This window comes from Phyllostomus hastatus, unplaced genomic scaffold (genome assembly GCF_019186645.2).
Source record: "Phyllostomus hastatus isolate PE091 unplaced genomic scaffold, TTU_PhHast_1.1 phas_scaffold_78, whole genome shotgun sequence".
In the NCBI taxonomy this organism is placed as follows: Eukaryota; Metazoa; Chordata; class Mammalia; order Chiroptera; family Phyllostomidae; genus Phyllostomus; species Phyllostomus hastatus.
In genome coordinates, this window is record NW_025334041.1 from 67,018,948 (window position 1) to 67,037,417 (window position 18,470).

At 45.0% G+C, this 18,470-nt stretch overlaps 1 protein-coding gene and 1 long non-coding RNA gene across 9 annotated transcripts in view; one reads left to right on the forward strand and one right to left on the reverse strand.

Moving 5' to 3' along the window:
* Nucleotides 1-276: 276 nt before the first annotated feature.
* LOC123812004 lies at nucleotides 277-11,269 on the forward strand. 4 transcript variants are annotated; one of them, XR_006784469.1, is made up of 3 exons: nucleotides 277-419; nucleotides 8,249-8,465; nucleotides 10,840-11,269. It is a non-coding gene; the product is annotated as an uncharacterized LOC123812004 (long non-coding RNA). The 4 variants fall into 4 exon arrangements; XR_006784468.1 differs by having other exon boundaries at nucleotides 8,249-8,381; XR_006784470.1 differs by lacking the exon at nucleotides 8,249-8,465.
* CRACDL (CRACD like) overlaps nucleotides 10,643-18,470 on the reverse strand; it is a 123,411-nt gene continuing 115,583 nt past the window's right edge. For 4 of the 5 annotated variants that reach the window (XM_045828584.1, XM_045828587.1, XM_045828583.1 and 1 more), the window contains 3 exons: nucleotides 13,483-13,670; nucleotides 12,300-12,444; nucleotides 10,643-11,491 (listed from right to left, as the gene is read on the reverse strand). In XM_045828584.1, the coding sequence (XP_045684540.1) occupies nucleotides 11,349-11,491; nucleotides 12,300-12,444; nucleotides 13,483-13,670 (476 nt within the window). In that variant the 3' untranslated portion in view covers nucleotides 10,643-11,348. The remainder of the gene's footprint in view (nucleotides 11,492-12,299; nucleotides 12,445-13,482; nucleotides 13,671-18,470) is intronic. The other variant, XM_045828586.1, reaches the window with a different exon arrangement.

The window sequence follows — 18,470 nt, forward strand, 5'->3', positions numbered from 1 at the left end:
TTAATTTCAGACATTTTGAGGGAAAAACCACCATGACCAACCATGATAGTTAATTTTCTGTCAACTGGATTGGACCACCTGATGATAGCTGGTTAAACATTATCTCTGGGTATGTCTCTATGGGTGTTTTGAGGAGAGATTAGCATTTAAATCAGTAGGCTAAGTGAAGCAGATGCCCGCCCCCCCCCCAGTGTGGGCATCAGGTAATCTGTTTAAGGTCCAAATAGAACAAAAAGTGCTAGCTTTGCTCCCTCTGCCTAACAGCTCATCTGGAACACCAGTCTTCTCCTGCCCTTGGCACCACTGGTTCTCAGGCCTTCAGGCTTAGGCCTCAGACTGGGATCTACACCATTACTCTTCAGCTCTCAAGCCTTCAAACTTCATCGGCATCCCTGGGATTTCCAGCTTGTACACAGCAGGTAATTGGACTTTCCACCTCCATTATCCCATGAGTCAATACCTTGTAATAAATCTCTTTATATGTGTCCTATTGGTTATGTTTCTCTAGGGGACCCTGACTAATATACCACCTAACAATGATTTCTAATTTGTATTTCAAGGACAGTAACTGTCTTGGCTGTCCTCACACATTTTATTCTGGAATGGCACTGGGAAATGGTTGTCGAGAGTAATAATTCACCAGCTATCCCTCCACTTCAGAACAGTTGGTGAGATACAGTAGATTTTAAAGTTGTTTACTGAGGGGTAAAGACATCCATGGGTAAAATGTGGGGGCAGGACTGTGAGGATAGGGGAATATTCCGGGCATGTTACTATGACTTCCACTTTAAACTAGAGGCAAGAACAAGAAAGGCTGTGTACCTTGGAATTTCCTCTGGTTCTCAGCCAACTCTGAGAAAGGTGAGTACTCACCTATACCTATGCAAGGTCTGCCTCTAGTTCAGAAGGCAGGCTCTGAAGGAGGAGAGCAAGACTGTGCCCCTCATCACCACACACATGCACACAGCTAACTGTTGTTCTCTGAGATTGTGCTTCAAGGCCTCTGAAGAGACCCCAATCTGTAAAACACAGGTGATCAAAGGCCTTCTCATGACACACTGTAAGAGTCTTCTGCCTCCGTTATAGTGAAACCACAGCCCTGTATGGCTGGTCTGAGAGCCAGCCTCATGACAACGCAGACTTCCTAATAGCTTCCTCCAGCCACTTCCAGGTGACTGCCCCAGGAGGGCCTGAGGTCAGGCAGGAGGGCAGGCAGTGTTCCTGGACCTCTCCTACTGCCCAAGGCCATACTCATCCCAGGGTACTATGCAGACACCTTGACATTGAGCGAGTCAATTTAATGAAGAGCCACTTCAATAAAGAGCAGGTACAGATACTTTCTATTTGATTTGAATAGCTGATACCTGGTTCCTGGAACTGAAGAAGTTCTATTCTGTTGGCCGCCTAGTAAAGGTGGTCCTCAAGGACTCCCTGAGGGATCCTTGCATTATCCCAGGAAGCCTCATGCCTACTGTGAGTCCAACTGGTAGTCTTGGCTCCTTGCCAAGTGCCAATCCAAAAGCTGCAACATAGGCATAAAGAGGCAGATCAGCACTTTGTTGTACATAAACTGAGCTATAAATGGAGGTACATGTAAAAATAACAATAAATTAGAGCTTACACTCCAGAAAAAAAATGCGTTTGAGAACAGCAAGTGAAAGGTGGATGGTGACGGCTGTATATTTACCTAAGGTGGGTCTAGGGAAAGTTTCCTGGAGTGATCAAGCTTTTGAGACTTGATTGAAATGTGGCCAGAAAAGGGGAGGCTGACACTGAAGGGGCAAATAGGCATGTGACCCTGGCATTCCTGATGCTGCCCTGGGCCCAAATTTCACTGCATCAAGGAGGGACTGCCCAGACTCCAGTGACCAGATGCTTCCAACACCAGCAGCACCGGAATCTGTATTCTCTGCAGCTGGCTCACAAGCCTCAGAAAGGTCATTCTGTAACTAAACTCAGGTCCAGCTGCCTGGCCCTGTGAAAGCCAATACCTGAGAGGCAGGTGCTGAAGTAAAGGTAAGTGGTTTATTTGCAGATGCCAGCTACCTGGAAGATGAGGGACTGATGTCACAAAGCCCATCTCTACCTCTCAGTGGAGGCAGAGGTTTTTATAAGGAAGGAGAGGGGGAGAGAACAAAAACATCAAGGGAGGGGGCTGCAAAGCTCTTTGCGTGCCGACGAGCACAGTCCATTCCAATGAGGTGAATAATGGTCCGGGGTACACCATCCTGGTTAGTACTCCTGACTTCACATCATCCTGGTTCCACAGTTGAATGTCAGCAAATCTCCCAGAGCTGGGATGCTTGAAGGTTGGGGTTTGTATCTTTTGAAACTAGTTCCTAGGATTCTTATACAGACATGCTGTTTACCTATAAGCTATGTATTAGTCAGAGTCAGCACTTACAGAACAATGTCAAAAGAATGGTGAGGTGGGTTATAATTTGCCACCATTATAATTTTCCACTGTAACAATTCCACACCACCTTCTTTTGACCAATATTTACTGACCATCCATCCTGACCCTGGGAGTGCGGGGATGCCATGCCTGGGATGCCTGCACTGAGACCCAACCCGGAGGAGGAGTGAGCTGAGGGGGAGGGAACACTGCATCAGAGAATATGCAGGAGTTAAGAGTTTATTCTAAAATCCACGAAAAATCATTGAAAAGTTTTTGTTTGAATTTCTGGGACATTACTCCCATCCATATGCTAACAATTTCCAGCTTTATGTCTCCATTCCAGACCTCAGTTCTGAACTCTGCATGCCTGCTCAGCATCTTCAGGAGTCCATTAGGTACCTTCTTCACATACAAATCTGTTCAGCCTGTCATAGTCCCCATGCTACTGATATAAGAAATATGTATTTGATCTTTGTCCTGGTTCCTGGATAAGGATGGGGAGAAGTGTAGGGTGATAAGGAAAAATAGGATCCCCATATCATGGTGGGGAGGATCAAGAGGAATGCTATCCTGTGTAATGGAAAAGGAAACAGCAAAATTATAAAGGTAAACAAAAGAAAACCTATAAATATAATGTTATAAAAGACAAGTCTTGGGGAGTAGTGGAGAAAATAGGTAATGCAAGTCAGCTAATCTTTTCATGTTTCATAGGGGGACTCAGTAGATGCCATGTAACATTAATATATCAAACAAGCATATTATCTGTAATTTGTATAAGTACCCCAAAATACAAAAAGCTGTTAAATGTGGTTACTCTAGAGAGTGGGACTGCTTCTGGGAGGGCAAAGCTTTGATTTTTCATTTCATATTATTCTATAACTCAGTCAGCAAGTTATGGCCCACAGGCTGGCTGCTTGTTTTTATAAATAAAGTTTTACTGGAACACATTCACACTCATTTGAACAAAACACACTCCTCAACTGTATGCTATCTACACTAAATCCACTTCAAATAAAAAGATGTACATGGGTTACAACTGAAAGGATGGAGAAATATATAACATGCAATCATTAAGTGAAAGAAAGGTGGAGTAGCTATATTAATTTTAAAGCAAACTCCAGAACAAGGAAGATTATTAGGGATGAAGAGAGACATTCCATAGTGGTAAAGGGGTCAAATCTCCAAGAAGACATAATTCTACATGCTAATCTTAACAACAGCTTCAAAATGTACAAGGCAAAAACAAATAGACCTGAAAGGAGATATAGACAATCCACAATTAGAGGTGAAGAGTTCAATATCCTCTTTCAGTAAATGACAGAACGAGTAGGCACAAAATTTTAAGGATATAAATGACTCAACCAACACTATCAATCAACTTCATTTAGGTGATACTTATAAAACATCCCACCCAGCACTTCCTGAGCGCACAGGAACAGCCACTGTGATCCAGGCCACCAAATGCCAATGTAAAGGCTGCGTTCCACATATCAGGTAGTTTTGGTCTGAGATACACCAGAGAAGAGCAGGGTTGGGTAATTTGAAAAAGGTATTATGTAACTGATTCTTTTTCCTGCTTCCTCCTTTCCATCTCTACCTGTCCTTCCACTCCCACTTAGAACCTTTGGGCTGGGCTCTGACAAGCAGGAAATGAAGGAGGTGAGGTGTATATGTATGACTGAAATGATGTTTTCTTTTTTTTAAAGTATTTTTATTGATTATGCTATTACAGTTTTCCCAATTTTCTCCCCTTTATCCCCCCTCCACTCTGCCCCTCCAACCCTCCAGCATTCCCCCCACCTTAGTTCATGTCCATGGGTTGTACATATAAGTTCTTTGAATTCTCTGTTTCCTATACCATTTTTCACCTCTCCCTGTCTCTTTTATGCCTACCAATTATGTTTCTTCTTCCCTGTACCTTCCCCCCCATTCCTTCCTTCCTCCTCCCCACTGAACTCCCTCTGTGTGATGTTCAGTTCTCTGATTCTGTTCCTGTTCTGGTTCTTTGCTTAGTTTTTGTTTTCATTGTTTTTCCTTTCTTTTAGGTTCATTTGTTAATAGTTGTGAGTTTTTTGTCATTTTATTATTCATATTTTTATCTTCTTTTTCTTAGATAAGTTCCTTTAACATTTCATATAATAAGGGCTTGGTGATGATGAAGTGATGACTTGGTGATGAACTTGAACTTATCTGGGAAGCACATTATCTGCCCTTCCACTCTAAATGAAAGCTTTGCTGGATAGAGTAATCTTGGATGTAGGTCCTTGCCTTTCGTGACTGAAAACTCCTTTCCAGCCCCTTCTTGCCTGTAAGGTTTCTTTTGAGAAATCAGCTGATAGCCTTATGGGAACTCCTTTGTAGGTAACTGTCTCCTTGTCTCTTGCTGCTTTTAGGATTTTCTCTTTGTCTTTAATTTTGGGTAACTTAATCATGATGTGCTTTGGTGTGTTCCTCTTTGGGTCCAACTTCTTTGGGACTCTGGGCTTCCTGGACTTCCTGGAAGTCTATTTCCTTTGCCAGATTGGGGAAGTTTTCCTTCATTATTTGTTCAAATAAGTTTTCAATTTCTTGCTGTTTTTCTTCTCCTTCTGCCACCCCTATAATTCGTATATTGGAACATTTCAGGTTGTCCCAGAGAATCCTTACCCTCTCTTTATTTTTTCAGATTCTTGTCTCTTTGTTCTCATCCATTTGGATATTTATTTCTTCCTTTTGTTCCAAATTATTGCTTTGAATCCTGGTTTCCTTCTTGTCACTGCTGGTTCCCTGAATATTTTGCTTTATTTCATTTTGGGTATCTTTCATTTGTTCTTTCATTTTTTGACCAAGCTCAGTCAGTTCTGTGAGCATTTTGATTACCAGGGCTTTAAATTCTCCAGCAGATAGGTTGGCAATCTCCTTATCGCTTAGTTCTCTGAGGATTTGCTGTGTTCTTTCATTTGGGCCATATTTCTTTGTCTTGGCACAGCTGATAGGCTGTAAGGGGATGGGGCTTTAGGTATTTACCTGGGCAGGGAAACGCTCTTTGCTGCACTGCCTTGTGTGGGAAGGGTCAGAGAGGGAACAATGCAGCTTGCCTGCTGGTCTCTAGTACACTTTCTGACAGACTCTCCTGTCAGACTGGAAGTATCTCGCATTGAAGTAACCCCAGCCTTAGCCCACCGTCAGCTCTGAGTCTCAGTTTTCTCCTTAAGTCAGTCCCTCTCTCAAAGCTCTGCCAAGCTCAGCAGTCAGCTCCACCCCTCAGCCACCTCGCTGTGGTTTTCCTGAGTTGGCCTGTGGGGCACCCCTTACTGGTCTGGTTGTTTGGGTTGTTCTGGTTGATTTTTTCTTTAATTCCTTGGTTGTCAGAGTTTCATGCAGTTTGATTTTCTGGCAATTTTGGTTGTTTATTGATTTTAGATTGGTTGTTATCCTCCTTTGGTTGTGCAAGGAAGTGAAGGGTTTCTACCCACACCTCCATCTTGGCAGGAACCCCTGATGTTTTATTATAGACTGGAATGTACTGATGGACTCATGAAAGGTACAGAGATGAAGTTATCACGAAGTGGGGAGAGAGAATGAAAAACTGGGGATTGTTCTCTTTTTCTTAGTAAATAATAACCTACCAGAAGTATCAAAGCTTTTGCTCAAGACAATAAGCTTATCTTCTTTGTGGCTCATCACAAAGGCCCAAGAGGCCACCTCTCCCAGGCCAGAATAGAGAGGTAGCCTCAATCCAAAATATAGACCACCCAGACTTGTATATTAGTTTGCTCAGGCTGTTGTAACAAAGCACCACAGACTAGATGGCTTAAACAACAGAAATCCATTTTCTCAATACTCTGGAGAATAGAAGTTAAAGATCAAGGTATCAGCACAATTGGTTTCTTCTCATGACTCTCTCCTTGGCTTGTAGATGGTCATCATCTCCTTTTGTTATGATATGGTCTTTCTTTGTGTATATATGTGCCCCAATCTCCTATTAAGATACAGCCATAAGATTAGGGCCCACTCAAATGACTTCATTTAACTTAATCACCTCTTTAAAGGCCCTCTCTCCAAATATAGTCACATTCTGAGGTCCTGGGGATTAGGACTTCAACATATGAATGTGGGGCAACACAGGCCTGTAATAGCTTGGAAGCCCAGCACCCAGTGGAACAAGATCCTAAATAGAAGAGAGCACTGGAAACCTGCTACAGCCAGTGCAGAGGCAACCAGTGGGTACACAAAACTGCAGTCTATAAGGGCAGGAGCTTCTGGAGCGTCAAGGTTCCCAGGCAACCCAGGATATGTCTGGCTCTAGCCACTGCCAGGGAAGCCAGCTCCCAACTTGTCCATAACTAACTCAGTGCCCAGCCCCACATCCATTACAAACGTTTCTCGTGCTTGCGGCCTTTCAGCACCACCAGTGCACTGAGGACATGGGGCTCTGCAGGGCTGCCCTACACACAGCGAGGTAGTGGGTAAACACACTCTGCCTCCTGCTCTGGCCTCATGGAGCCTTGGCAACACCCCTGCCCAGGGGACGTGATAGATGAGGTGGCAGGGGTAGGCAACAGTGAAAACAAATCTGATCACTTCCCTCTTCACCCTCCCTTGAGAAGAAGGGGCACCTGAATTTAAAGGCTTCAGCTTCTGAAAGATTGGCTTCATTTTGTCTAAAGGACTCCCTAGTGATTTGCCCCTCATTTTCTTTGTCTCAGTAGCAATTTTTCATTTTACTAAATTTAATACCAAAATTCTTATTCCTGTGGGGAAATATTTCAGGGGCAAGTTGTTCTTTATTGGGTAGTGGGATAAATGTTGAATCTGTTTTTCTGCAAATGTCATAATAGAGGTGTGCAAGTCTGGAGGCTTCTGGCCTCTCCGTGAATACTTCTGGTGCTCTTAGGAGAGGCAAATAAGCAAACTAGAGCACGCCCCAACGCCCAGCCTGACTGTTGTTGTTGCTGTTAATAATCTGGGCATCATAAGCACAGCTCTTCTCTACTCCCATGGTAATGATGATTTCCCTACGGAGAAGGCAGGGAGGAAGCTAGACAACACACAGAAAGCAAATGTCAGCCATTGCCTGAGCACCTGGGCTATTACCCAGAACACATGTATTCAGCCTGCACTATTTCTGCTATTTGGTCCTAAGAGGCCTATTTGCTAGAAATTATTTTCATCTACCAGGGAATAAATAAATATTTCCCTCTATGAGAGAGTTCAGTAGAGCTGACTGGAAGATTTGGGGTGGGGGGGGCTAGGGAAGCAGATCTGTATCCCTCCCCCATCACAATTAACTACAGAGGGGGGTTGGGAAGGCCCATCTGCTGACTGGCTGCTTCTGCCTGGCTTCCTTCTCCTGGTAATAAAAAGCTTTCAAAGCACTCTGAACAACCACATTCTGCATAAAAGCCCATTTGGATAATTTTCTGGATGGTTACTTCTTGGTTATAATTAGAATTAAGAGCAATATAATGTAACTACACTACAAAATGGATGTAAAAGGCACTGCTTTGTAGATCTAAAGTAGTTCTGGGACCAGCCACCCAGCCCAAACTCCTTTCCAGGGCCAGGGTCTGTCCCACACCCCACAGGCTTGCTCCACAGCTGGCTCTCTGGGAATGTCAGGGAGCTCACCTAACCAGCATCCTGTCCCATTCTCCTTACTCTACCTTGAGGAGTTATGCTGCATAACTTTGACAGGCAAAACACGTCTCAATCCTTCTCTGGAACTTTCACTTCTGGTCCTGGTTTGTTCCCTGTGGAGTTTTATAGAATAAGTCAATTCTCTTTCTTTAAATGCCTGAAGGAACCTCTGCTGCCTTCCCTTGGACTTTCTGACCTGAATATCTCCTTTCTCTGAAATCTGTTCCACAGGACACTGTCTTGTTAATTTGGCTGCCTCCCTGGACCCTCTCTAGAAAGTTAGAACTTTGTGTATGAGATGTCCATCACTTGTGCTCTCAGCCCATCAGCCAGAACTCAGTGACCGGGTCTCATGTGTAAGCAGGTATGCAATGGGAGGGAGGGGAGCAGCTGGAGATGGGATCGCTGGTGTACATCTGCTTCCAGAAACAACTCCACACTACATGAGGTGATTACAGGTCCTTGGCGTATTATATCTCTAGCTACTTCTGCCATACAGCCTTGGGCAGATGGCAGCTTGGGAAGTGTCAGATATACTGGGCATGTGGTAAAATATTAATGTAAAAACAAATAAGGACTTTTTACTTTAGGACCCAGAAAAAGAAAACGAAACTGCCATATGAGGTACCTGTAGCTAAGTAACAAATTACTACAAAATTTAGTGTCTTAAATGCTAACACACATTTGTTACCCAATAAATTCAGAGAGTCAGGATTTAGAAGCAGCCTAGCCTAGCTGGGCAGTCTGGCCTGCAATCTCTCATGAGGTCACAGTCAGTATGTCAGCTGGGCTACACTCACCCAAGGCTTGACTGCAGCTGGACTCAGACAATTCTAAGCAGCTCATTCACATGGCTGGCAAATTGGTGCTGGTGACTGACAGGAGGTACTTATTAGTCTGCTTCTGCTGCCATAACAAAGTACCACCAGACTGGGGACTTACACAACAGAAATGTATTGTCTCACAGTTCTGAAGGCTGGAAGTCAGAGATCAAGGTGTTGGCAGGGTTGATTTCTTCTGAGGCCTCTCTCCTTGGCTTGTATATGGCTGTCTTCTGCTCCTATTGTCACATGGTCTTCCCTTTGTATCTGTGTCAAATTTCTTCTCATAAGAACATCAGTCATATTGGATTAAGGTCTACCGTCATGATCTTGCTTAACTTAATTACCTCTTTAAAGGTCCTGTCTCCAAATCCTGGGGGCTAGGACTTCAACATACAATTTGTGTGTGGTGGTGGTGGAGGGGGCATGATTTAACCCATAACTGGAGGTCTCAGCTCTTTCCACCTGGGCGTCTCCATACACCACTATAACATCCTCAAGACATGGTGACTGACTTTCCTCAGAGGACAGTCCCAAAGAGTGCAGGGTAAGGCAGCAACCTCTTTCATTACCTCACTTCAGAAGTCACACAAGTCACCTCTGCTACATTTTGGAATTAGAAGTGGGCATTAAGTCTGTCTCACACTTACGAGAGGCAACTTAGTTCCACTTTTTGAAGGGAAGACTGTCCAAAAATTGTGGCATATTTTAAAACCACTGCAGCTGCCATAGAAATATTTCCCTATTATTTCTTTTAGGATCCAATACAGAGATTGCTGCCTTTCGATTTTTTTCTTCCTCAGTCTTCCACTCAAAACTGATACAAATCTAGGACCCATCTCACTGAATGCATTGCAGGGGCACCTGTATTAGCTCAGTGTTTTTCTCCTTCTTGACAATTTCCCTCCTGTGAAGGAGAGGAGTGCTGTCTCTTCAGTGTGGATAGGAAGACTTATTATCCTCAAATTGGCAGCCTCACTTGAGCTGGAAACAGTCCCTTTAGTTTTAGGGAGAAATGGTTTGGGATAATAGTTGCCAGCATGAATTGTTTTTTGAGGTAAGTCTTTTAATGTCTAAGCGTTTGGAGCAAGACTAGATGGATGGGGTACTTGTTCAGAGTACATTCACCATGGCATTCAGTATTGATGCTCTCTAGGACAGTGGAATTAATAAATCAATTTGGTTGGGAAAAAACTATCCCAAGACATTTTCAATAAAGGTAGACCTGGTTAAATTGTGTAATTCTAACAGCTAGAAAAATAATTAGTCATAAAGATGAAAAACACGGTAAAAGTACCAGAACTTAGCATGTGTAAAATCATACGTGAGGTCTTACTGACTCTGACGTCTGAATGTCTGTGGCTGCATACGTATTCCCATGGTGATTAGCTTGTTAAAAAGAAGCAAATTGGAAATGTTTTTTAAAATAGAGGTATTATATAACAGAGACATGATTCTGAGATCCCAAAATATATGCTCTTCCTCTGCTGGCTTGCCCACATTCTGCATTCATGGGTCATCTTGGCTAATGCACTGAAAACCTAGCTTTTAGTAGAAATATACAGGTTAGATCAATTAGATGTTAAAGAATTGTAACATTTGGGGAAACTTCGTATTTTTCATGTTATACCAAGTAGATGAGAAGAGACAAAAACCTGTATTAGCTTCTGATTTCTACAAAATAAACACCACAATTTTATTGATGGGGGAAACTCTAAGAAAAACACAAACTCCAAAATCAACCCAATCAAGATTTTAAATGAGATACATATTAAGCAAAACTCCACTTTCATTAACTCAGTGCTGGAGGACATTCTCTAAATGTAAGTAGAAATAACTTTTACACATATGACAGAAGCATGTTTGAAACCTTTTATTGAACAGGCAATGTATTGTGCAATGGTTTAGGACACAGATGCCTAGTGGAAATGTTTAAAAATTATTTTTGGAAACAGTCTATGAATTGATGTGCCCTGCTGTGTCCTTTCTGCTGCTTTGTAGAGTGACTATCTTCAGAAAAACGGACTCTTACAGCTGCTCTTGGGAACGCATCCCTGCTGACCATAAATGTCACGCCCAGGAGAGAACACGAGCGGAGGAGGCAGGATCCACAAGCAGGACGGAGACCAGAGACACACCCTGATCGCAGGTGGAGGCGAAGACACATGCTCTCCCTGTCCCAGTTATGCATCCATGTTTCGTTTCCCTTTTCTTCCTAGTTGGGGCTCCTTTGATCAAGGGGTTCTGAAAGACTTGCATTCATACCTTTGGGCACAGGGCCTTGTTCCTGGCCCTTCTCAATGGTGTTCTTGTTTTCGGGCACCACTGGCCTGGACTGTGGCCGTGTGTCTGTCTTCCTTGTTTGCTCAGTTCGTTCTTCCAGAGCCTTGCCCTCCCATAACCTGGTGATAAAAATCACTCTTAAGTTTCAGTTTGTTTGCCTTTAATGACACTTTTTCACTAAGTGACCCATCAAGGTGGTGGACATTTTTTATCAGCACATTGTCAACCTATTTTATAATTTGGGGCATGTCACTCCAAGCTTGAGATTTCTTTCTGGCAAGTTCCATCCAGGAGGGCTGATCTGCACTGGCATAACTTGCTCTCTTCAGCTGGTGTAACTCCTTCTCCGTCATTGCTGCAGACTGAGCTGCTGGTACGGTGACAAAACAAATAGAAACATAGCAACGAGTTTAAATTTTCACTTAAGCTTCTTGAATTTCTTTAAAATACGCATCAAGGTCTGAACTGCGGTCTCAAATATAAAATCCTTAATGTGCAAAAATTTAACGAAAATTTAGGCACATAACTTATGTGCCAAGGACACATAAGGACAGGCAGGCTGAAGTATAGTAAAGAGAAACTTCCAGAATAAAACTGCAGAACTCTGGGAACTGGCTGTACAAGTGTGAATATTCTTAACACTACTGAGCTGCACCCTTAAAAATAGTTAGGATGGTAAATTTTGTTATGTGCATTTTGCCATAATTAAAAAGAAATGTAAAAATTACTGATAAATGCAATGACAGAGATGAATCTAGAAACGTTATGCTCAGTGAAAGAAGCCAGATACAAAAGAACACATATTTTATGATTCCATTTATGAGAAATGTCTAAGAAAGGTAACTATAGAGAGACAGAAAGTAGATTCATGGCTGCCTGGAGCTGGGGTGGGGAATGGTGAATGACTTTAAAAGGCACACACGGTTGCTTTTTAGGGCTCTAAAACTGGATTGTGATGGTTGTACAACTCAGTAAGTATGTATGCATTGCCCATCAATACCCACTGAATTGTACACCTAAATCAGGTGAGTTTCATAGCATGGAAATGATAACTAGAAGCTGTTTTAACAAATCAATGTGTCAAGTAATTTAGAAAAAAAACCAAACCAAACCAAACCTGCAAGACCCACCCCAGAAACATATTTCAGAGTGTTTGGGACTATTCGCAGGTTTCATACCCAAGTTCTGATGGGACAAAGAGATCCCTCTTTGCAGCCCCTCCTGGAGGTGGAGCTTAGTCCCCTGCCTTCTGTCCACAGTGGGCTTAGCTGGGGCCACCAGGAAAGACTTGCTGCGGACAAAGTCAGTCTGCTTCATGGGTTCCTATTAGGAGAGAGGAAAGACACATGCTGCCCAGTCAGTCACCTGAAGTTCAGATGGATACAAGCAGAACCCAGGACAAGAAGCCACCCAAGGTCTCTCTGCCAGCAGGAATCATGAGGCTGGTGCTTTCTTGGGGGAGTTCTGCTCTGTGCCCTTGCTGATGTCCAGGCTTCAGAGCACAGGCAGGTGCTCAGACTAGTGTGGGCTTCTCCTGGGCACACATAGGCATCCTGGTTTCTGCCCTGTCCCCTGACCCTTGGGCTCAGCCTTAGATGTTGGCCAGAGGGGATCCCATTTGAAAGTCAAAATGAATTGTGTTTGGAAATACTTTTGAGGTTTTTATGATACTTGGTATACTCACAGAGGCCCCAAACCTGATCACTGGTTAGTATCCATTTTATAAATTCTCTGAGTCTGCAGGTTTACAGGCAAGGGGCCAGTTGAGCCTTGGGTTAGACTGAAGGGAAGCAGGTCCTACTGCTCTGGCTCACCTCCCCGGATGGAGGAAACACCCTGTAGATGCACCGTGGTGGCCAGCAGGGAGAACACAAATGCCATGATTCTCAGCTTGCTTCGAAGCTCAGCTGTCTGGGTTTGAAAAAGTTATTTACAGCCCAGACTGCAAAATGGAACTCTGGGTTCCAGCCCTGCAGCCCTGGGTGGGAAGTAAGGAGTCCTGGCAGGCAACCTGTGCAACAGCAAAAGCGGGGCTGGTTCATCACCACATAAGGAATTGAGACAGAGCTTTCGATATAGTCGCTGCATCTGACTGAGAAATTATTTTAACCCTGTTCCATTTCTCCAGATGCTGTGTTGCCTAGGAAGCAGAGAGCTATCTCCACCGCCTAAGGGATCCACCTGCTTTTCTGCCTCCCTAAAAGCTCAGCACACACAAAAGGCAGACAGCAGCTATCATCACAGGCCCTGGGCTCTGCAAAGACCATGCAGGGTGTGTGGTCTCACGCTGTCTCAGCCCCCAGCCCCAGCTGGCTGCTCTCTCCTGCATCTACAGAGACAGGAAGGGCTGGCTCTTAGCACCTGGGTTCTTTCGGTTGCCTTGGCTGGCTTTCCTATTTCAGACTTCAGGGTCTGGGTCCCATGCTTGTCCTCCTGGTGGGGTGGCTGCTCCGGGGCTCCTTGCCACTTCTGTGGAGTGATGGTGATCCAGGGTGGCCCAGGCTGGCCCTCCGCTCCAGGCCCCGTTGCTGTGGGAGGCAGACCCTTCTCTGTGGGTAGAGACAAAAGGTTGTCAAAACAGTCCTAGTCCCTCTTCAGTCTCACTTTTGCTGCTTCCACACATAGGACACTGTGTGGGGGCAAGGGGAACAGGGGGCAGTGGGAGGGGGAAAGATGTCTGGGAGCCTCTCTGGGGAGGCTATTACTTTTCCTTCAGGGGCTTTGTTTTCTCATTTAAAGATTCACCAAGGAAATTATGCTCCTCTAGTCTGCACCACAAGTGCTCCTATATAAACATTTTAGAGCCAGCTTCCTCCTATGGGACATTTTCTGGAATGACATAAAAGTAAGTGCACAAATAGATAAGATTTCTTTAATACCAGCCTTGCATTTTGGACTAGCACATGCTTCCTGATTTGCTTGGAAGTTGTAGGTACATTATTATCCTCTTTTCTTTTAAAAAATTGTAAGCATGCCCTTCATTTGTAAAGAATGACACCAAAAATGGCCACAGCTATCTCCCTTAATGCTCTAGAGAAAATAGAAATGGTGCCTTTAAAACCATAACATTTTACTGAATTCTCTCCCGTGTTCAGATGCTGATCTTGGGTAGTAAGACTGAGGTAGTCCCCTGTACCCCCCCTTTTTAACTTTTCTGTATTTTCACATTTTCTATAATGAGAAGTTATTACTTGCATCAACAGAAAAAAAGAAGCAATTTTATTTGATATTTTTCAAGGAAAACTATGGATGAAATAAATGGCCTCTCACAGGTTCAAAAGTACATTCTCTCCAAAGTACACTAGACTCAAATGCTCCCCCCAGCCTGCCCCTCTGAATATACACCTCCACCACACAGAACAAAGACTGGCATCATCTCCATGTACCTGGCTCCCGCCCTCTCGTTTGCCTCCTGCACTGGGCACCCCAGTCGGCCAGGTGAACGCAGTGTTGCCTCACAGCAGATGAGGAGTTAGCATCACCATTCTTTGTGTTCGGAAATATGCCAGCCCTTGTTCTGGTGTGTATGGAGTATCATTCTATCTGTTTATGCTTCTGCCTTCAGTTCAACCCAGAGCACTTTTCTCTCAGTTCCTTGGTCACCAAGGAGGGACAAGGGACAGCTGCCACTGCTCTGAGAACCTCTGTCTCATGCCAGAGCAGAGAACGGCCTAGGGCTTTGCACACTGACCTCTCCTTGGCCTGGGCAGCTGGGAATGGCTGCTGCCCTTCTCCTGGCTGCTGCCTGAGAACCTTGCTCTGTCTCTTTGACTCATCCCTTGTCTATTCCTGCCTCTTTGGGCTCTTTCTGGCTGCTGACTTCGTCCCTGTTGCTTTGTACAATGCTTGGGTTTCCTACAGCTCGAAGAAAAAATGTCTCCACTGTTCACGTGAAGCCCCAGTTCTCCATTCCCCTTTACCCTCAACACATATGGCCTCTGCCCTCCTCAGCTAATTCCTAACCCAGCCATGCCATAAACACTGTGCTATCTGCCCAGCCACTGAACCACGAATACTGATGTCTTTCCCCATTCTCAACTTGCTTTACCCCCTGCAGCCCTGATGTGACCACATAATCTCTCTTGGGAAGCTTGTCCTCCATAGGTGTTCCCTCTCTAGGTCCTTGCCAGAGTCTTACTCCTAAACCCGGAAATTCTTCCTTGTTCCTGACCCCCAGCCTGCATCTCTTCTTCCAAAAATATCTCTCTGTTCCACTCCTGATTTCAGTACTCAGATTTGCTTGGATTACTTTCAAATGTATAATCCAGCCCTATTTTTTATTCTTAGACACAGCTCAACATTTCTACTTCCCTTCTTCCCTCCCTTCCATCCATCTATTCCATCCACCTAACCACCAATCCATTGTTTGCTATGGGCAAGGACTGTGTTAAATGCTAAGGTGGAAAAAAGAAACAACACATTATTTCTTCACAAAACTCAAAGTCTAGTGGGAGAGACTAAGTACCAACAAGTAACCATGGTGGAAATCTGAAAATGCTACAATTTGTGAAATTCCATGTAGACATAGGGCCTAATGCCAGTGGAAGGCTTTGAGGGTGCTGCCTAGGGCTGGCGCCTGAGGGACCGCACACCTGAGCTCAGCAGAGGGGCAAGAGAGGCCTCCCAGGTGGAGGGGGCAGAGGCAGGGTGGCCTGCAGTCTTGACAAAAAGGCTGCCCGGCAGGTGGGGGTGACAGAGAAAGGTCCTTCTGGCCTTCCTCCTGTCCACACAGAGAACTTTGAGGGGCTTCTCCAGGGGCACATCTCAGTGGGGAGCTGAGGAGGGAGGGTGTGGTCACAGCCCAGAGAGCTGGCATGGGATTGGATGCCCTGTTCCTGAATCACCCCTTCCCATCCACCAAGGCCCTGCCCAGATGCCAGCTCGTCCATGCAGCCCGCTCTGGTTCCCCAGGTTGACAATCTCTCCCTCCCTCGTTTCTTCTTTAACTCTCTGACATCTTCCCTAGTGGTCAGTGCTACACACGTCTGCTAGCTGTCTACCCCACTGATACATGTTTTTGGTTATTACAATGTCTTATTTATTTAACAAATGGAACACACTACGTACCAGGTCCTGTTCTAATAGTAGCCCATTTATGACATAATTTTACATTTTATTGCTTTTCCAGAGACCCTGGCACACAAAAGGTAGGCTGGGTGGTTGCATATTTTACAGAAAGTCTGCATTTCTAACTCCTTGTTATCAATCCCTCATTCACAGAGTTCTCATACTCTTTTCTTAGTTCCTGGATTTTTCTTAAAAGGCTTAATTCACTTCTCTGATCTCTTCTTCAGTGAAGTTGCCAGTTGTGTGCTCTGCTCTCCCTCGGCCCAAGATGTGGGGCCATCCTGTCCTCTCAGCGGCGCCCGGCGTGAACTGCTCAGGCGCCTTCGCCTCACCACAGGCAGACTGGACAGAAGGATTTGACTACAGGCTGAAGCTCATTACCTCAGTCAACAAAATATTCTAAGTAATTTGGTCAAAACAAAGTATACATAGAGAGAATATTTCTATCCCAGCTTTTATAATCTACAGGCAGAACAGTAGCTATGTAACGCCAAGGCAACCCCAGCATCTCTGGTGTTGTTGCGGGGGAGGCTCTGGCTGCCTCTCTAGCCTTCCTGTAGCTCAGCATGTCACTCATATCACTCTTATCATGAGGGCACAAGACATAGCTTTGATGAGCTCCTATGCCATGCAACTGGATTACCTTTTTAGAGCCAAAAAGAGCATTTAAAACTGACTGGAAAAAGTTCCGTGGAACAGAGGACTGCAGCGCTCCTGGGGAGTGTGGTGAGAGGAGGCCCTAGAACGAGGCTGGGGACCCCAAGGATGCACCAAGGCCAGGGACTGTGTTCAGGGCTCACATCTCACACCTGAGGCAAATCATATCCTTCTCCCTTCCAGTTTGCTCATGGGAATGGCAGTCTCGTCAACAAGGCAACTACGTTCAGTGTGGCAAGAGCCAGTGGTTTTCTTTCCTTCTCCCAAGAGTATGCTGGCAGATTCCACTGTGAGCAAAGAAGGATCGCTGCAGTATCGCCTGTCTGTGGGGGGAGTGTGTGCCCATGTGTCTGTGTCATGGGCAGACCCATGAAGGGAGCACGGGCCACAGCTGGGCCATGCCGTGTCAGCGCGGGACGAGCTACCTGCGATGGCAGCATCTGCTGGTGCTGGACCAGGCACATAGCCAGGATCTTTCACCAACCGTTTCTCCCTTTTTTGGTTCCACCACTTTCTACCCCAACTAATTGTCTTCCCTTGTTTTCTGTATTCTCTGTTCCCACTTTCTCCTCGTCAGGAGTGCAAGTAGGCCAGAGGGACCCCTCCAGCCTCTGGACCCTTTCACAGCCCCATGGAGACAGGGCGCAGGTGGTAGATGGCCCATACACCAGGGGAAAGGGAAAAAAACCACAATAGCTCCCAACCATGATTCAGAAAGGCCTGGGATTCCACCTGGAGCCTCAGGTAACCTACAGGTATGTCCCTGTCCACGTAGGCAAAGGCAGAGAAGTTGGGTGATGAGCCATCCTGCAGTGTGGCAGAAGGCCTTAGTGGGCACTCTGGTCTGCACCCCCACACCCTGCACCTGGCCCCCACAGCAGGCAGGGGCAAGGGTTACATGGTATGTGCAGGTGAAGAGAAAGATAAGGCAAATTTCAGGGGCCAAAAACCTTTCACTGTGTCAGTTCTGCAGTAGGAACATCCAGGGTCAAGGTTCTACCATAAAATAGCTTCTGAGATCAAGCACATCCAAAATGTCATTAATTTCGGATAACACAGATGTGACACCTTATTAAATAAAATGAGTTGAAAACATTTCATTTACCTCTTTGTGCCTCAATACACAATTTTAACCAAATGATTTGACTTCAGCAAGAGTTAAAATTAGCCATTCAGAAACCTTATGTCAAGACATTTCTAGATACTGAACCACCCCTCTGTGAGAGATGCCTCTTATTGCTTAATTTTGACTTACTGATTGGCGACGGCTCTTTTTTTCCTCTTTTGGTACCTATTAAAATTCAGCCTTAAGGTAGCGTTTCTGTCATTCACAAAAACTCCTATAATGTCCAGTGGAGGAAGAGAGGGTGGGACTCTGACGGTGGTCTACAACACGCATGGCAGGCAGGGTACAACGGTGAGTCTGCAGACTGAGAGTCGTCCAGAGCTCTGTCTCCTGAGTGAGAGGCATGAGCTGTGCTGTATAAACTGCTGGGATTTCTTGCCCTTTGGCTAAGAAAGTAAAGTAGATGCTCTGCCCTAAGCTAACACAGCAGGACAGCAGGACTTGTGCCTCTTAAAAACTTGGTACATGCTGCCAGTTTTGAAGCAGCAATTTTTAAGAA